We start from the raw sequence: 20,525 nt of genomic DNA on the forward strand, positions 1-20,525 counted from the left end.
AAAACCAGATTTTAAAACCAGGCATAACCATTGTCCTCACTTCTACTATATTTTTTGTCAGGCATCTTTTCAAACATAGACCAGTTTTTACTACATTGAAAAATACTGAAGTAGGTAATCGGCATCCCTGACGATCCTCACTGATTTTAGGAGAACTTCTTACTAACCTTGGTACCTGTACTTATTAGTAGCCCATCATTCTTTCTTAGATTGTACGGATTGGAAAAGGTTTTAACTGTAGTTTTCTTTGCTTGATGCATCAGTAACATTTTCACTCTATTCCAAATTAAATCAGGCAAATACTCAATTATTGTCATTCTGTAGCTATCGACTTTAAAGTTTTTCCATTTAACAAATAATTTTATATCCTTGCTAGTTGATGATTTCATAGATATTGCATCTTTTACATGTTGTGTGTTTATTCTTTCTCTTCAGAAATGTCAATAAAGATCTTTATTTTTTATCGTTGATACTTTGTTGGGTCATTGTACCATTTTCAAGTTTAAGATAACCTTTCCTGTTTGTTTGTTTTTTGTTTTTTTTTTTTTTACTTATCAGCACTGTTTAAAATTTGTTTCCTGCTTATGTTATATATGTAACTTAAAAGCACATCCATACAAATCTCCTATAAGCTGTACCTTCCTCATGAGAACCCATAAACATACAATGTGTACTTCTTTTCCCATGGCTTGGTTTTCTGTCTTTGCTTCTTTTTTTTCCTTTTTCTCAGTTTGTCTTAAGGATTTTACTTTTAGGTAATCTCTACACCCAGCATGGGGCTTGATCGCACAACCTTGAGATCAAGAGTCTCGTACTCCACCAACCGAGCCAGCCAGGTGCCCCTCTTTTTCTCTTCTAATGAGAGTAATATGCAGTGGCCCTCAGCTGGGTCAGAACACACCGGATAGGGGCCTGGGATAAGGGCCTAGGATGGTGGAGGGGAAGGTGAGAGCCCAGACAGAAGACTAGAGAGCAAAAGTGGAGAAAGAGGGGGACAAGAAAGGAAGATGGATCCTGCAGCCCAGGGTCAGGATCCCCCAATAATAATAATAATAATAATAATAATAATAATAATAATAATACTGTGTTACTCTTCCTTTCCAAGTGGGGAATTTTCTTTCTTAGAAAATGGTTGCTGGTGTGTGTCTTGTTGCTGTGGATCATCTTTATTTTCATCCCCATTGTAGAACTCATTGTTCTGGACCCACTACATGATAAAATTAATAGTGTTATAATTCAGAATTAAACATAAGCATAGGTAGCATCTTTAGTAGAGAAAATGAACCAAAATAAGTGATTTTGCTGCTGGCCAGCACTGTCTTTTGGTTGTGACAGTTCAGAACTTTTGCTCTGGAATAGCTTTGTTTTTTGACTGTGAGAATTTGTAAGTGGAAAAGTCATAATAGAGGAATTTTCATATCCTGGCTCCCTGAAGAGTAACTTAAGAGGAAAAGTTGACTTTGGAGAAGAGAGTGTTTAAATCTAAAACTGGCCTTCTCCAGTTATTCCCCCCCCCTTTTTTTTTGAAATGCCTTGTCTATAACTAAATCATAATTGAGTGGTAGAGGGTTGGGTGCTCTTCCTAAGGCCTAAATATTTCCAGGATGGTTAGATATTTGAATAGGTTAGAGAAAAATAATATATTTAGGAGTATCTTTTAGACAGTTAAGTGACATTATACAGTGATTAACTGAGACCCCAAACTATGACAAGTTAAAAAATTAAAAGATTTATTAAGGTAGACTCCATTAAAAAGAAACACACGAGTACGTTCTCACTGAGGATGTCAAACAGTATATAAATCCTGTATAAGGATTGCAATGGGAAAATCTTCCTATATTCTCTGCCCTGCACAGATCCTTTTTCCCTAAGGGGAAAGATGGTAAATCCTGTGGTATGAGAGTCCTTTTAGCCAGTTTTATTTACATGTACATGCAGTGGATATATATATATATATATATATATATATATATATATATATTTAAGATTATTTATTTGTTTATTCATAGAGACACACACACAGAGAGAGGCAGAGACACAGGCAGAGGGAGAAGCAGGCACCATGCAGGGAGCCTGACATGGGACTCAATCCAGGGTTTCCAGGATCACGCCCTAGGCTGCAGGCGGCGCTAAACCACTGCACCACCGGGGCTGCCCCGCAGTGGATGTATTATGACCACAAAACATTAATTTTGGTGATAAAGAACATTTGGGAACCTAATTAGCATATCATGCTGAACTTACGGTATTGAATCATGTTAATTTTTCAGTATCAAGTTGTGTATTGTAGAAATAAGTATTTAAAAAGGTAGAGCAAATATAATGGATGAAAATTCTTGATGTAGGTATGCAGAACTCAAAGATCTTTAATGCATCACACCTTTGCCAAAAATTTTTATGTAGATCCTGGCTAAATTTAGTCTTTATTAAAAAACAAAATTTAAATTTAAATATAGTGTGCACACCGACACATTAACATATAGGTAAATTGGGACGCCTGGGTGGCTCAGTGGTTGAGCATCTGCCTTCAGTTCAGGATGTGGTCTGGGAGTTCCGGGATCGAGTCCCGCATCTGGCTCCTGCATGGAGCCTCCTTCTCCCTACGTCTATGTCTCTGCCTCTCTGTGTATCTCTCATGAATAAATAACTGAAATCTTTAAAAAACCATATAGGTAAATTTTCATAACATGAACATACCCGTGTCCCAATAAATAGTGCTCCTAGCATCCCAGAAGCACCCCACAAACTCAACCACTAGGGTAACTACTCTCCTCACTTGTAATACATTTAATTCTAACAACATTTTTATATCTGTTTTTACTAGGATAAGATTGTGATGAATAATTAAGATTGAATATAAATCTCTATGATAAAACAGAATTCTTAGAGATTTAAAATAATGTGAACTAGAACTTTTTTTTTTCCATTAAGGAATATATAGCTGACACCTCCAAGCTGGATTCCAGAACTCTAATATTTTAGAGCGCCTTTCTTCTGCATTCATACCTTGCTTCTTCTCTCCCCAACCTATTATTAATTCTCTATAGAATTTGTGTCCAGATAAATTTCTAATTCTTTCTTAGATGATGTATGTTAAAATGTCTATTTTCTTTGTAATATAGGTTAATATTTTTTATTACCGTTGAATAGTTCATATGTGCTATTTTACATAATCTTCTATTTTATAAAGTTTCATTATTAAATCTCAAGTGATTCAAAGTTATCCTAATAGTTTGTTTCTTACTGTATATTTTTTTTCTATGAAAAAACATGGCACAGAGGTGCCTGGGCAGCTGAGTTGATTAAGCATCTGCCTTTGGCTCAGGTCATGATCTCATGGCCCTAGGATGGAACCTGTGTTGGGTTCCCTGCTCAACAGGAAGTCTGCTTCTCCCTCTCTCTCTGCATGCCCTCCCCCAATGCTGTGTCAAATAATAAATAAAATCTTTAAAAAACAAAAACCTGGCACAGTAATATTACATTATATGGATATTTTGCTTCTCTGTTTTATTACACAGCAAAGAAAATTTTTTGTTTATATGTAGCACAGTAGTGTATTGAATGTTCACATATATGCATGAATATATTTTATTATTTACTAAGTATAATTAAAAAACAAATACAAGGATTTAGATGAAACCTGGGAAAGTTTGACTGAAATATGTCCATCAGTGACCTCGTATGGAGAGGGCTACTTGTCTTTCTGGTGTATGGAGTAAGGACACTAGGTAAATAGAGCATGTGATACTGATTCCCTACCATCCTTCCATCACCAAGTGTTTAATAAGTGCCTATTATGTGCCAGGAATTATACCTTGGAGCTGGGAATACAGAAATGATTAAGAACAGGCTAGTTTGGATGGCAAAGGTATAAATCATTTCTATTGTATAAAAATAAGTCCTATGGAAGAAGAAGAATATAAAATGTTACAGAGATACAGAAGAGGAAAAACCTGCCTGCATCGTACCTCTCTATATTTTTTTTCTTAAAGATTCTATTTATTTGAGAGTGAGAGAGAGAGGGAGAAACAAGCTCCCCACTGAGCCTGATGTGGGCGGGTTTTTTTGTGTGTGTGTGGGGTTTGACCCCAGGACCCTGGGATCATGACTTGAGCTGAAGGCAAACAATTGACTGACTGAACCACCAGGTGTCCCATATTTGTTTTGTAATAAAAGTTTGGTTTAAAAAATTTTTTAAGTCTATTATTGTTTTACTTGTAATGTCTACACCCAACATGGGGCTTGAAGTCACAACCCTGAGATCAAGAGTCACGTGCTTTTCCAACTCAGCCAGCCAGGTAACCCCCCACCTCTGTATTTTAAGCACAAATTTTAATTTTGGAATATTTTCTGATAAGTATATTGACTATATTTGTAATATAAATAAAAGTATAATACGTATATTACATACTTGATTCCATCACAAATAATCAGCCGTATTTTAGTTTTTGTCTGCATCTTTAATTAGGTTGTTCTCAGATTGCTTCATGAATGCTTCATCTTCAACATCTGGTCAGTGATGCAGTTTATGGAGCACTTATTTCCACTGTCTCCTGATTAAGAACTGTCTGCTATAGCATTTCTACCACTTGTGATACCTAGCAGCGTACTTAGTTAGTATTCAAGAACTTAATTGATTAATTGGTATTACTATTGATGCTATAATTCTTCTAATGGAATAAATATTGAAGGATAGTGTGTAGGTTGTAGGATGTTCTGACGAGTACTATGATGTGAAAAAATGTGTCAAAAGAGTAATGTTTTGTTTCTCAGAGTTGCTTAGACATATCTGCTGGGATATTCCATGGCCCTTTGTTGATGTTATACTTATGTCCATTCTTAGATAAACCTTATTTTGTAGGTTTCTGGGTAACTTGATTTACCAGAATGTCACTCTGAATTTTAAGCTCTTTGAGAAGAACCATTTTCCTTTTTAATAATTCTCAAGAAATATTTGTTGAATGATTAAATGAGTAGCAGTAATTTTTAAAGTAAGCTGGCTATTTTATTTTTTCTATAGCAGTATAATCTTAAATTGTCTGAAATGATTTTTCATTTTTTTAATAGCAAACCTGAGTTAAATCTTATTTTAAATAGTATCTTCAAAGAATATGAAAACCTTAACAATTTAACTAGAGATATCTATGCTTTATGTGTGGCCTATCCTGAACCCCTTGGAGAAAGACTTTATACAGAAACTAAAATTTTTTTGGAAAATCACGTTCGGCATTTGCACAAGGTAAGAAGTGATACATACATGGTAAAAATGTTCGTAGCGGGGTAGTTATTTAACTTATATAAGCAGTAAACTAGTTTAATGTTTTCCAGTGCAGGTTAAGGTTATTTGCTTTGTTTCCTAAATAGCATTTTTCTGATTTTATATATATATTTAAGGTTTACGAGTTAAACATTATGTTGTTAGATTCTCTGAGGGAAATCAGTTATTCAGTATCATATAACTAGTAACTGAAAGAGTAGGATTTCAGATCAAGGTTTGTTCAACTTTATTTTTTTTAAATATTTATTTTTATTTATTTATGATAGACATAGAGAGAGAGAGAGGCAGAGACACAGGCAGAGGGAGAAGCAGGCTCCATGCCGGGAGCCCGACGCGGGACTCGATCCCGGGACTCCAGGATCGCGCCCTGGGCCAAAGGCAGGCACAAAACCGCTGAGCCACCCAGGGATCCCCTGTTCAACTTTAAAATCTATGTCCTCTGGATGGTGTTTACTAGAACCATGTTTTCTCTTACTCTTGCTTCCCATCTCTTGGTAAATCTCTCAATTATTTTCAACCTTCTAGCTGCCTCTTCATACCCTACATAAAGTCTTAACAAAAACCTCAAATGAAATAGGGAAATGGTAAATTAAAAAGCATGATAGAAACTGTCCCTGTGACTACTTACTTTATTAGTTAGTATGCCATATGTAGAAGGGCAACATCACGCAGTTGATCTGTGTGTGAACAAAGAATTTGCAATAGGTTGCTATAGACAGTATTTCTGAGCTTGTTTTAGACTTCTGATCAGGAACTGGAAGAGATCACTTATTATCTGGGCTAGAAACTTGACTTAACCTTTCATTAGCTGTGTGACCATGGGCAACTGAGTTATGGATTGAAATTTAAGTTTCTTTCTCTTTAAAATGAGGGTACTATGCTAAGCAAAATAAGTTAGAAGGACAGTTATGATTTCACTCATATATGGAATGAAGGGAGGGAAAAGACTCTTAACTATATGAAAGAAACAGGGTTGCTGGAAGGGAGGGGATGGGGCATAGGGTAACTGGGTGATGGGCATTAAGGAGGGCACTTGATGTAATGAGCACTAAGTGTTATATGCAACTGATGAATCACTAAATTCTACCCCTGAAACTAATCATACACAGTACTTAATTAATTAAATTGAAATAAATAAAGTGGAGATACAATGACACTATATAACACTGTGCCTAACTCTGGATGTGGCTAGGTGCAGATACGTTTAAAAGTGGTGATAACTGGGCAGCCCAGGTGGCTCAGCGGTTTAGTGCCGACTTTGGCCCGGGGCCTGATCCTGGAGACCTGGGATCGAGTCCCACATCAGGCTCCCTGCATGGAGCCTGCTTCTCCCTCTGCCTGTGTCTCTGCCTCTCTCTCTCTCTCTGTCTCTCATGAATGAATGAATGAATGAATGAATGAATGAATAAATACAATCTTTAAAAAGAAAAAAAGGAAATAAAGTGGTGAAACCCCAGAGCACGATTGGTCTTGTGATGTTTCCCTTTTAAAACTTTTGAGGGAAATGCTCTTTTTATTATACATGACAGATAACATTTTAGTGTTCTAATACATGTATTTGTCAGCTCACGAAAGCAGTTTTGATAACAGGTACTTTAAATTGTTCTTATAATGTTTAATAAGTTACTTTTAAAGTTCTGCTGTGTTAATGTAGTGAACTTTGGTTATACTATAGTTGTTAACCTGTGTAAGTCACTTATAAATTTTGCAGTTGTATATGTTAGCATGGGTCATATTTTTTAAAATGTTTTATTTTGAAATACTTTCAGACTTTCAGAAAAGTTGCAAAAATAATAAATAATTCCTATATCCTTTTTATTAGCTTATTTAAGTTAACATCATGCATAACAGTGGTACAATTATCAAAACTAGGAAATTAACATTGGTATAATTGCATTTAAAAATGGTGTGTTGATGACAAAGTAAATTATTAACATAGCCAACAGATTTGAAGCAGTTTCCCTGTGAGAAGAAAATTTTATTTGATTCGGGGAGGGAACTTTTTTAATTACTAAAGTATTGCATCGCTATTTTAGATAATTTAGAACATACAGAAAAGCAAAAAGAAGAAAATCATCATCCAAACATCACTCATAACATACTTCTAGAATTAACTACTGTGAATATTTTTTATTATCTATACTTAAACACATCTATTTTGGCACATATTAACATATATATAATTTGATATTTGTCTTTTGCATATTTTTGCTTTGTGTAGACTTCCATTTTTATTAGAAAATGAAGTCGTATACACTTTATAATCTTTTGATTTTAACAAGTGTCTTTCTTTGTCATTAAATTGTATAATCCTGGCAATGATTGTAAAATTTTTCATTGTGTGGAGATACTACAGTTTGTTTAAATATTTTTATATTGCTGGGCATATGGATTATTGCAATATATATAATTTGTTTTTATAAACAATGCTTCTGTGAATATCCTGGTAGCTAAATTATTTTTGTGTAGCTGAGTTTTTTATAGGATAAATTCCTAGACATAGAATTATTGAGTCATAGATTAAGAACATTTTTTATTGTTTTGACATAACAGTAACAAATTGTTCTTGTATTTATTCACTCAGCAGCAACAGTTCCTAAGGGTGGGCTTTTCCCCAGCATTATTAATAGTAGTTGCTATTTTAAATTAATTTATTAATAAGATGGGCAAAAAAAAAATTTATAGATTATTTTTGTCTTTTGAGCCTTAATTATTAAAATTCCAAGTTTGAAAGCATAGCATTTCATCATAGAATTAATTAGATGGAAATTGATGTCATGACGTGCTTAAAATCATATGGACAGCTAATGAAAGAACTGAGATAAAAGAGCCTAAGATCTTTTGAGTATCAGTCCAATGTATTTTTATTGTTAGACTAGATTTCCTTCAAAAATAACTTTAAAAAATTAGACCTCAAATTTGTTTGATTTTCATTTTTCAAAAAATAATAGATTTCTATTAAGTAATATAAAACAACTTATTTGAGGAATATAGAAAAGGTGTAAGTTTTCATAAGTAGTCTTATTCACATAAGTGAATAATTCGGAGTTATGGTTTATAACTAGCAGGATGATCAAAAGATCGGGATTTGAGGAAGCACACAGATATGTGACAGTGGAATTACATTCTCTTTTAAACTGATCTTGATATAATATTTTAGCCCAAAGACAACCTCACACCATTACATTTTATCCTTTTAGAGAATAAAACCATTAACTCTCTAGTATGGATGCTTTATTTTCATATCTAAGACACATTTTTTTTTTTCCTGGTCATTTCAGTGTTCCTAAAAATAGTTAAATTAGAATGTAATTTTTAAATGTAGTTAGAATACTTGAATTATGTCATTTTAGAACATTAATTTTTGATAAATTTCATAGCTTACAAATGAAAATGATTAGTGCTTTCCAAGTAAAAATATGTTTCTTCTTTATATAGAGAGTTCTGGAGTCTGAAGAGCAAGTACTTGTTATGTATCATAGGTATTGGGAGGAATATAGCAAAGGTGCAGACTATATGGACTGCTTGTATAGGTAAGTATGCTTTTAAACTCTTGACAACCTAAACAGTATTGCATGTATTCAGTAATTGGAGGAGTTTTGGGTTTTGGTATTTTTGTTTTTAAGTTTTTAAATAAATGAACAGAACTAAAGCATTCTCTGCTATATGGACTTTGTCTGCTATGGGGAAAGGTCTGTAGTCTGGGTCATGAGGGAATTTGGGAGCTAGGCAGTGTATGGAAAATTGCTCTCTGAAAACTAAAACTGTATTTAATTTCATAGTTCTATTTTTTTCATATTGTCTGGGACTCTCTCTATATATAACACATGTTAAATCTTGACAGAATTCCAAAGTGCGACTTCAGCTTGGATGAAACTTAGTGGAGTGAATCCAAGCCCAGGTTCCCCTCCAGTATGCTCTTCTTTGACTCTAGGAGTCAGTATTATGTCTTGTGGAAGCACCGTTAGTTAAAGCACTCAGCAGTTGTTCTCTTGAAGTCATACCCTTTCCTTTAGGCGTATTGAATTACCTGGAATGTCGTAACCCCCTGTGATCTTTCACAGTTTCCTGTCTCTCCTTATGCTGTCATATCTGGATTGCTTGTCTTCCTTTTTCTGAATGACTAATTCTTTTTTTTTTTTGAAGATTTTATTTATTTATTCATAGAGTCAGAGAGAGAGAGAGGCAGAGACACAGGCAGAGGGAGAGAGAAGCAGGCTCCATGCAGGGAGCCCGACGTGGGACTCGATCCAGGGTCTCCAGAATCGCCCTGGGCTGCAGGCGGTGCTAAACCGCTGCGCCACCGGGACTGCCCTGAATGGCTAATTCTGATGTGTTTTTCACCATTCCCGTCTCTGAACTTCCCTCTTTCTTTTTCTACCCAGTCTCCTACTTAGATCTTTTGTGTTAACTGTCACTCTGGTATGTTCGTTTGGTACTGTGCACTGATCCTCTCTAACCCATTCACATAGACAATGGAAATAAATTCCTGGGTACATAAGGCAGAAACCTGTTTATTAAAGAACAGTGGATAGGGGATCCCTGGGTGGTGCAGTGGTTTGGCGCCTGCCTTTGGCCCAGGGCGCGATCCTGGAGACCCGGGATCAAATCCCACATCGGGCTCCTGGTGCATGGAGCCTGCTTCTCTCTCTGCCTGTGTCTCTGCCCCTCTCTCTCTCTCTCTCTGTGACTATCATAAATAAATAAAAAATAAAAATAAAAATAAATAAATAAATAAAGAACAGTGGATAAATATGGAATAGTGGCATTAAACCACCTGGGCCTTTCACTCTTGGAATGAGGATGTTTATTCTTGAAATGGTTGTGGCCTGTGATGGAGGCAGTGATAATTTTGGCCTATGCATCATGGCATGGGCAGAGATGGACCTTGCCTCAGTTTCTTGTTGCGAAGAAACTGAGGAGTGAAGCTGGGTCTCAGCATTATCTGTACAGTTGCTCCATGCATTGCTGGAATACCATACTGAGGCCAGGGCTTGGTTCTCTTGGCATGTTTGTCCTTTGTCACTGTTTATGTTCCTTTAGGTTTTTAATAACAACACTGGAGTTTACTTGCTGTAAGTTGTCTCTGTTAGGAACTGGAGCTTACTTCAATAGCCATTAGCTTTTATTTCTTCTTAGAAGAGGCAAATGTGATAAAATCAGAAGCCAGCAATTGCTGACAAGCATAAATTTTGCTGTGGCTTTGACTTTTATAAAACAGTGTTTGCCATACATTAAACATCCTGACATTTCATGTTTTTTTTTCCTCATCCACCAAAGTGAGATAGTCATAAATGGAACTTTAAGAATTCTCTAGCCAAATTGTGAAGGTGAATTAGAGGAATTTTAAGGATAAGAATGAGAGTACATGTGTGCCTTTGGCATTGCTGAAAAGCTTGGGCCACTGGTATATAGATGACTTAAGAGTATTGAGACTATATACCAGTGCAGTATGCTATGTGCAGTGGGATCCTTCTTGAGCAGAGAAATTTTAGGAAAGATTTAAGTTTTGTTTTTTGTTTTTTGTTTTAGTTTTCTAGAGTCTCATGCATCTGCATCTCTGTTTACCAAAATCAGTAATTTGGTACTATTTAAATTAATACTAATATTAATAATAAATTGGTACTGTTATAAGCCTTTATTAAATACATATGATAAAAAAATAAATAAATACATATGATATATACACAAATGTGTGTGTATATAAACCATATGAGGTAGTCAGTGTCTCCAAATTTGCAGCTAAGGTTAAATGACTTTGCTTAGGGTCACTCAGCTACAAAAAAATCACCATTTAAGCCCAGATCAGTCCAGTTAAACCCATTTAACATTTTTATTCTACCTTAGTCTCATTCTGGATACATCCTTTTGGTCATTTAGGTAGATTCTGTTCTCATCCCTTATTTTACACTATGCATTCTTCCTAGGATGATCTCAATTACTCGTGGTTTTATCTATAACCTGTATATTGCTAATCATCAAATTATGTGTTTATCTCAGGTAGCCTAAGTTTTAGAGGAATGTTTTTTACCCAGCCTGCCTATACTTCCAGGGTATTCTGTAGGTACATTGTAGTACTGCAGGTTTCAGAACTGAACTTGTTATCTTTTACATATACATTGTCCCCAGTATTATTAATTTTATTTTTTATTTTTTAATCCACTCCACACCCAGTGTGGAGCCCAGTGCGAGGCTTGAACTCATGACCCTGAGATCAAGACCTGAGCTGAGATCAAAGAGTCAGACACATAACCAACTGAGCCATCCAGGCACCCCAGTATTACTAATTTTAATTGGTAGTAACACTGTATGTCCAGACATATATGCTGGAAGTCTCAGTTATCCTTCCTTCAGTTAGGGTTATCCTCTCTACGTGATCCCTATTGGTGAAGTCCTCCAAATATCTCTTAAATTCATTATTTCCTTTGCATTGCTATTATAGTTCAAGCTTTTTATCTTTTCTCACCTGGAGTATTAATGGTAAAGTCCCTGTAACCAGTCTTCCAGCCTTTGATTTCAAATTTATTCTGTTTACTGAACTCATTTTTTTCTAACATGCAAATTGGAATACTCTGAAATATGTAGTAACTTCCCACTGTCTGTAGCAAAGAGTTAGAACTCATGGCTCATGGAATTCACTTACAGGGAATTTTATTTGACCACTGTGATGTTCAGCATCATGTGGCTGATCATCATTTATTTAATTATATTGGTATAATAGATGGCAAGATCCTTTTCATAAAGGGTATAGTTGACAGTAATTAGATGAAAAATACTTAATAGTTTTTAATTGTGGTGTACTGAGGTTATCCAAGCTAGGTATCATTTTTAGTTATAGTCTATAAAGAAATTTGTATAAAGAAATATAAAGGAAAAATTCAATTTTGTTTCAAAAGTATTTTTTGATTTTTTTTTTGAAATAATTTCTCACCTCTTCTTTATTCGGTTGACTTATAAGATGGATGTGCATTAGCATAGGGAATTTAAGGATTCTGACTTTGAAGAAAATAGTAATACTCCTGCCTCAGATTTCTCAGTACTTACTACATATCTCTTTAGACTCTGCTGGCTCTTGAAGTGGACTATATAAGATATTAGCTGGAGAACTAACAACTCTTGAAGTCAGTAGGTACTAGCATGAGAGAACAATTTTTGTAATGGAATTTCCTAAGACAGATTGAAGTGCTTGATTTCTCTGAGGCTTCAAAGTTACTTTAGGCTATTCAGTATTGTCAAGTACTATTTTTAATTGTGTCAGTGTTACTATTCCAAGAAAGCAAAGGATACTTATTAAGCATTCTGTTGATGAAATAAATTATAAAAACTCATAAAAATTATAAAAACGATTGTATTATATGTGAGCAGAAGAACCAGGTATTATCTGTGTAGCAGAGTATAAAATATTTTTTTAAATTATTGGAACCTGATTTCTGTTATGATTTCCTAGAACATATATCTTTATTTAAAAACAAACGTGTGATGAAATAAAATTGACTAAAATACTCCAGTGACTTAGAAATTAAGAATTGTATCCACATCAAAATGAAGAATTGCGCTGTTTACATTTTAAATTTTATCTCTAAATTATTTTAAAGGCTTGTCTATCAAGCGTAAACTTAACATCAAGAGTAGAAATCTGGAATGAAAAGGATACAGTTAATTTAAATTCAAGTCTTATTGCATGAGGTAAAGAGAACAATGGCTTGTCTTATCACATATAAAACATAAAACTCCACTAAAACAGTATACTGGCTCAAGAATATACATACAGATCTTTGAAATGGATTAGTGATTCTAGACCTCTGTAGACCTAGCAGCTAATTCTTCAGCATTAACAAACCACCATCCTAAGAGGTTTTTACTTACTATATAGGTATAAAGGAGCTACTTAGGATTCTGAATAGGTCAGTGACATCCTAAAAGCGGAATTTTTAGATGAATTAGAGATGGCAGAAACAGGAAACAGACACCAATCCTGAGAGTGCTGCACATGATCCAAGCAGAGAGTAAAACAAAAGGCATTGGAAGAGAGAAGGAAAGTAATGGGAGAGGATGATGAATAGCTTAGGAGAAAATGTTGACCAGCTGATTAAGGGAGTAAAACGGAAGGATAATACATAAATGTTTCTAGTCCTTTAGTGGGATTACGACGTAATGGTACTACAGACCAAAAAAGAAAAGAAACTGATTTGGTGCAAAGCATCCGTACAGGAAGGCACATACATATAAATGGTAAAGATATGACAATTAAGTTCCCTCTACTGATCTTACTGTTGAAGTATTTATGTTTGTATATTCTACCAGATATGTAAACTCTGCAGGAAGCCCACATTTTTGTTTTCCATCTTCTGTCTCCAGTACCTGGCATAGTACCTGATTTATATAGTTCATGCTTGGTCAATACTTGTTGAAGGAAAGAGGGAGAACTCGTGAATTTCTGTGCCAGCTCTGCGACTTACTAGCAGGTTGACTGTTGGCAAGTTCTTTAAGCTCTCTAAGGTGCAGTTTCCTTACATGTAAAAGGAGGATCACAGTAATACCACACATATCAACCTCATAGTGTTCAGCCATATAAAATGCTTAAGGGTATGCCTGACACATGACACAAGCTCATAAGGGTATGTTAGTGATTACATTCATTTCCTGGCATTTGTGTCTTTTATGATCTGGCTCTAGGCTGTGTTTCTAAGTCTGTATTCTAATATTAGCTTTTGTTATCCCTGTTGTCTGGAATGCTATCCATTTATGTATGCAGTAATTCTTCAAGGAAATATTTTTTGAGGACTTCATATTTACCTGCCGTTGGTTCTGGATGCTGTGTAAGCAAGGTCCTTGGTTTATAGTCCTTATATCCTAGAGAGGTAATGGATGTACAAAGCAAATAAACAAATAAAAGAATTGGATTATTTCACAAAGTAGTAAGTACCGTGAAGTATATTAAACAGTTGTGTATAGTTACTTTAATGGGAGTGGGAAGTTAAAGTTCATTTGGATTGGTATCAGGTCAGGCTTGAGTGAAGCCTGTTTGGGGCTGAGGTCTGAATGACAGAAAGCAGAGGTAAAAATAACTCTTCAATTTATAAATCTCCATTTCAGGCCGGATACCGCAAATGTTCTCTCTCTAGCTTTTACTCTTGTCTCTCTCAATCCTAGTCCTGTTTCTTCAACTGGAAGGCATGGTTGAAAACTCAGCATGAAATCAGGAGGTTGTACTACTAGAGAGAATGGTAGGAAGAGTGAAATGGCACTTTGACGGAAAAACATAATAGGACATTTTAATGTGGGTAAAGGAGACTAAAATGTAGACAGAGTACCAAGGGTTTTTTAAACCTTGAAGCCTAGAGGCTTGTAGTTAGTGTGAGGGTGCAACTGTGTGAATGGTTGTATCTCTGCAGCTTTGGAGTTAACTCCAGGAAGTGTGTTTTCATCATTACCTAGAGTTGGTGGAGTTATGCAGTTGAAAATTTTGTTTTCTTTGTTTTCAGTTTTATTTGTCTGCAGATGTGGACTTTCATTTTGATGCAGTGAACCCTAGAAAACAAGTGTTTTAATTTAGAGATTTTGTAGTTATTGCATAAATACTTGTGTTGTCTGTACCTATTTACACATGGCAGAATATTTCACATCAGTGTTTTCCGGTGGTGAGCATTAAAGGCATTATAGTGAAATCTAAGATCGTGAAAAAATACTAGACTATTTAAAGAACACTGTATTCATCTCAGTGCTTTGTAGACTTCATTACAGTTAATAAAGCTGTTTCTCTCTGGTAGACAAAGTGATCTTACATGTGTCTGCTTCGTCCATGCTTCTTACCATCTATTCATCTTCTTACTACTGAAGCTGATCTCTTTTTGTTGTTTAAAAGTGAAAAGTTACATCTTTTCCTGGTGATAAATATAAATTGAAGGACTGACCTGATTTTTATCTTTTAACTATTTTTTTTTTGTTTAATTCGTTGCAAAGTGAACTTATCCTGACTTATACCAAGAAGAATCTGTGAGTGAGCAAATTAGATTGTAGAAAGTTTGTAGAAGTCTTGGGTAAGAGCTATTGGGTTATATGAATACTGGAAATTTTTAGAGCCAAATCCTTGAGTTTTTTTAAAGTGAGACTGAGGTAATAGGGTTTTCCCCCTACTCTAGAGGTTATTCTTTGGCTCTTAAGGCCTTTGGCTGATACTTTTGCTCCTTTGAAATTATATTCCTAACTTCTATATAATTTCTTTGGATATAGTACCGCACTCTTCTGTAGTTGATATATAATCCCAAAATTGTTATTTTCAAGTTACAAGTTGTTTTCCTACCAATTTTAACATAATGTCCAACAGTACTATATTTGTTTTTCAGGTATCTCAACACTCAGTTTATTAAAAAGAATAAATTGACAGAAGCTGACCTTCAGTATGGCTATGGTGGTGTAGATATGAATGAACCACTTATGGAAATAGGAGAGGTAGGAAATTCTTTAAATGACTGGCAAACATGAGAGTATTTTTATGTATATTGAAGTAATTTGATTCACTGTCTTTTTTTTTTTTTAAGGACACCATGTTGACTATCTTAAAATTCTCAAGATTTAAGACATCCTAAATGTTAATAAAACACTAATGATTTCCTAAGAATCTTCACATAGATGAGAACAGATATGATTATAGAAGTATTTTAATAATTAAATTAATGATGGATAAATAAATGACAGGTTTAATAGTTCCACTATTTGAAAAAGCTCATTAAAAGTCTTTAGGAAAATACTTTTTAAGAGTATTTAGAAAATACTCTTCAGATTTTTTATAGTTAAAAAGTGCAAAGGTCAGGGCGCCTGGATGGCTCAATTGGTTGAGCATCTGACTCTTGATTTCAGCTCAGGTCCTGACCTTGGGGTTGTTGGAACAAGCCCTGTATTAGGCTCTGTGCTGGATGGGAGCCTACTACATAGGATTCTCTCTCTCCCTTTCCTTCTGCCCCTCCACCCACCACACATGAATGTATGCTTCCTCTTTCTTGGAAAAAAAAAGTGCAAAAGTCATGGCCTTAAAAGAGATCCTACAAGAGGGAAAATACAGATTTTGGGATAAAACAAATTTATTTTAATTAAAAAAAATAATTAAATTCAGAATAAAATAATGAAGTATGCGGGTCAAATACTTCATTCAGATTCTTGATGTGTAGTGCTAATTTAAATGTGGAAAATTACATAGCATATATTCATTGTGAAAGAAATACTCCAGTACAATTTTTTGCTAATATAATGCCTATTTATTGAGTAGACAGACACTGAGGATACATTGGTGAACAGACAGAAGGTCTCTATCCTTATGGGAAGCAATAGTAGATGCAACATTAGTAGAAATTATATTTAGAATAATCCTTTTGGAAAGAAATTTGTCATTGTCTTTCGGTAGACTTTAAAATGTGCAATACCAAAAAATAAAATAAAATAAAAATAAAATGTGCAATACCTGTTAACCAGATAATCCCATGTCTGGTAATCTATAGTGTGAAAATAATAAATATTTAAAAATATTCCTTGCAATCATTGTTAATAAGGGTGACTAATGGGTAGACAGTCTAAATGTCCAATATCCAACAGTGAAAATCATACATAGAAAAATATGTACAGTATAATTTTGTTATGAAGGCAAAGAGTAATAAATTAGTAGTAAAAATCGTTTATAGAAACTTTAATAAAGGGGAAAATATTTTATGGAAAAAAATGAAAACATGTTTGGTAGGAATAAAACTGTAGGGAAAAAGAATATAGAGTAACAGACAAGTGGGAAATAATAGTTGCTTTAGTTAGTAGAATTATAAGTGAATATTTTAATACTTGTCCTTTATCACCAACACCATCAAGGTCACTCTTCCTCCTAGAGGTAATTATCATAAACACTATGTCTCAAAAAAAAAAAAAAAAACCCAATATGTCTCTCCTGAATTTTACCTGTAAATTTGCATATAAATATTGATACTATGCACATAATGGTTTAATTTTGTATTTTATTATTTATTTTATTATTTTTTAAAGATTTTATTTATTTATTCATGAGAGACACACACAGAAAGAGAGGCAGAGACACAGGCAGAGGGAGAAACAGGCTCCATGCAAGGAGTCCGACATGGGACTCGATCCTGGGACTTCAGGATCACGCCCTGGGCCAAAGGCGGGCACTAAACCACTGAGCCACCCAGGGATGCCCTAGTTTTGTATTTTAAACATTAATGGTATCATATATATATATATATATGATATATACCCTAAGGTTGGCATACCATATATCTTGCAACTTGTATTTCTTGCCTATTTTGGTTTTTAGTGAATGTACCTGGGAGTTCTTTTCACATAAGCTTATTTTTGTGAGAGCTCAGTATTCTATAATAGGGATATGAATAATTTATTAATCATTTATTAAACTATTCTCCTTAGTTTTCATTCTTTTTTGTTACAAACAATACTGCTATGAATATCATTGTTCATTTACTCATTTCTTCATTAATATATTTTGAACCCCTCTGTGTGCCATGCACTTTTCTATATGTTAAGAACACAGTAGTGAACAAAGTAGACACAAATCTTACACTTTAGGAGTTAGCATTTATGTATATATTTCTTTGTACATGAGCAGAAATTTTCTTAGAGTGGGTACTGAAAAGTGGATTTTCTGGGTCCAAGCACACCCTGAATTAGGATAGCCCCTTCAGCTTGCTTTCAAAAGGCTTCTTAGTTTGTTCTCCCACCATAGCTATAATATCTCATTTTCTTTTGTATCACCTTCTTTTTTTCCCTGTTTGTGCTATTTAAGAAGCAAAAAAATAATAGCGGAATACTTGAATGTTCTTTGTGGGAAGGGAGATGCTTTTACTTATTTGAAATGGAATTACCAGTTGATCAGAAAAAAGTTACCTCAGGGAAATAGAATAGAGAAGCTAAAACCAGATTAATGGCTGTATATATGTAAGTAAGTTGGAAACAGGAGCAATCAATTGTTGATACTGGAGTAATTTGTACTCTTTATGGGAAAAATATATTGGAGTTTCAGTATGAAAGGCAAGACTTGAAAACCTGTGATATGCAATATAAGAGGACACACTTATCCCTGACATTAGGGTAGGGAAGTTCTTAAAAGACAAGAAAAATACAAACAATAAAGGAAAAGATTGATAAACTTGAGACATTAAAATATAATATATTTTTACTAAAAAACACTATAAAGGAACTCAAAAGTTAAGTCACAGACTATGACTGCAATATATAAAACTGTCAAGAGATTTTTACAATATATACAGTTAATTTCTACAATAGACTTTTGTTTATTAAAAACAAGATAAAATATTAATGGAATAATGGGCCAAAGAGAGGAATGGGCATTTTACAGAAAAAACCCAAGATGTACAATAAACATAAAAAGATGCCCAGCCTCAGTCAAGAAGATGCCAGTTAAAACCACAAATATGGGATGCCTGGATGGCTCAGTGGTTGAGCATCTGCCTTTGGCTCAGGGTGTGATCCCAGGATAAGGGATCGAGTCCCACATTGGGCTCCCTTTGAGGAGCCTGCTTCTCCCTCTGCCTATGTCTCTGCCTCTCTTTCTCTCTCTCTCTCTCTCTGTGTCTCTTATGAATAAATAAATAAATCTTTAAAAAAAAAACCCACAAATATAATACCTATCAAACTATAAATAGCATTCTTCACAGAACTAGAACAAATAATCCTAAAATTCATATAGAACCACAAAACAACTCAAATAGCCAAAGCAACCTTGAGAAAGAAAAACAAAACTGAAGGTATCACAATCCCAGATATCAAACTACCTTACAAAGCTGTAGTAATCAAAACAGTATGGTACTCACAGAGATTAATGAAACAGGATAAAGGACCCATGCATACAAACCCACACTTCAATGGTCAGTTAATTTATGACAGAGGAGGCGAGAATACACAATGGAAAAAAGCCTCTTCCCTAAATGATTTTGGGAAAACCGCACAGCTACATGCAAACGAATGGAACAACTGCTTTCTTACACCATATGCAAAAATAAACTTGTAAAGTGGGATAAAGATCTAAACGAAAGACCTGAAACCATAAAATGCCTAAAGAAAACACAGGTAGTAATCTCTTGGACATCATCCTTAGCAACATATTTCTGGATATGTTTTCTCAGGTAAGGGAAACAAAAGCAATAATAGATTATTGGGACTACACCAAAATAAAAAAGCTTTGTACAGCAAATGAGACCATCAACAAAACAAAAAGCAACCCAGTGAATGGGAGAAAATATTTGCAAATAGCAAATCTAATAAGGCGTTAATATCCAGAATACATAAAGAATTTCTACAATCAACATAAAAAAAAAACCCAAACAGTTCAATTAAGAAATGGGTCAAAGACCTGAATAAACATTTTTCCAAAGGGATACAAATGGCTAACAGACACATGAAGAGATGCTCAAATCACCAATCATTGAGAAAATGCAAATAAAAATCACAATGAAATATCACCTCACACTAGTCAGAATGGCTAGTATCAAAAAGACAAGAAATAGCAAATGTTGGTGAGGATGTGGAGAAAAGGGAACCCCCATGCACTATTAGTAGGAAGGTAAATTGGTGCAACCACTGTGGAAAACAGAATGGATATTCCTCAAAAAATGAAAAATAGAAATATCATATAATCCAGTAAATCCACTAATGGGTATTTATCCAAAGAAAATGAAAACACAATTTTGAAAAGATATACTCCCCTGTGTATATTGCAGCATTATTTACAATAAGCAAATTATGGAAGTAGCCCAGGTGTCCATTGATAGATGAATAGATAAAGAAGATGTGGTCTGTATATACAATGGAATATTACTTAGCCATAAAAAATAATGAAATCTTGTCATTTGCAACATGGATGGTTATGGAGGATATAATACTAAGTGAAATAAGTCAGGGATAAAACAAAAACAAAAAACAGACTTAACTGTGGAAAACAAACTGATGGTTACCAGAGAGGAGGTGAGTGAGGGAATGGGTGAAATAGGTGAAGGGGATTAAGGGTACATTTATCTCAACGAGCACTGAATAATATATAGAGTTGTTGAATCATTGTATTGTACACCTGAAACTAATACTGTGTGTTAACTGTACTGGAGTTAAAAAAATTATTTTGGGGATATGTACACATTTGGCAGAACTATAGGCAAGAGAATGATATAACACAAAATTCAGGGTTGTGGTAACCTCTGAGGGGAAAGTAGGATGACAT

General features: G+C 34.5%; 1 protein-coding gene across 4 annotated transcripts in view; it reads left to right on the plus strand.

Moving 5' to 3' along the window:
* Nucleotides 1-20,525, plus strand: part of CUL2 (cullin 2) — a 102,495-nt gene that overhangs the window by 28,696 nt on the left and 53,274 nt on the right. For all 4 annotated transcript variants that reach the window (XM_026000835.2, XM_026000833.2, XM_026000832.2 and 1 more), the window contains 3 exons: nt 5,137-5,239; nt 8,717-8,811; nt 15,625-15,730. In XM_026000835.2, the coding sequence (XP_025856620.1) occupies nt 5,137-5,239; nt 8,717-8,811; nt 15,625-15,730 (304 nt within the window). The remainder of the gene's footprint in view (nt 1-5,136; nt 5,240-8,716; nt 8,812-15,624; nt 15,731-20,525) is intronic.

The sequence above is a fragment of the Vulpes vulpes genome, chromosome 2 (assembly GCF_048418805.1).
Source record: "Vulpes vulpes isolate BD-2025 chromosome 2, VulVul3, whole genome shotgun sequence".
Classification (NCBI taxonomy): domain Eukaryota; kingdom Metazoa; phylum Chordata; class Mammalia; order Carnivora; family Canidae; genus Vulpes; species Vulpes vulpes.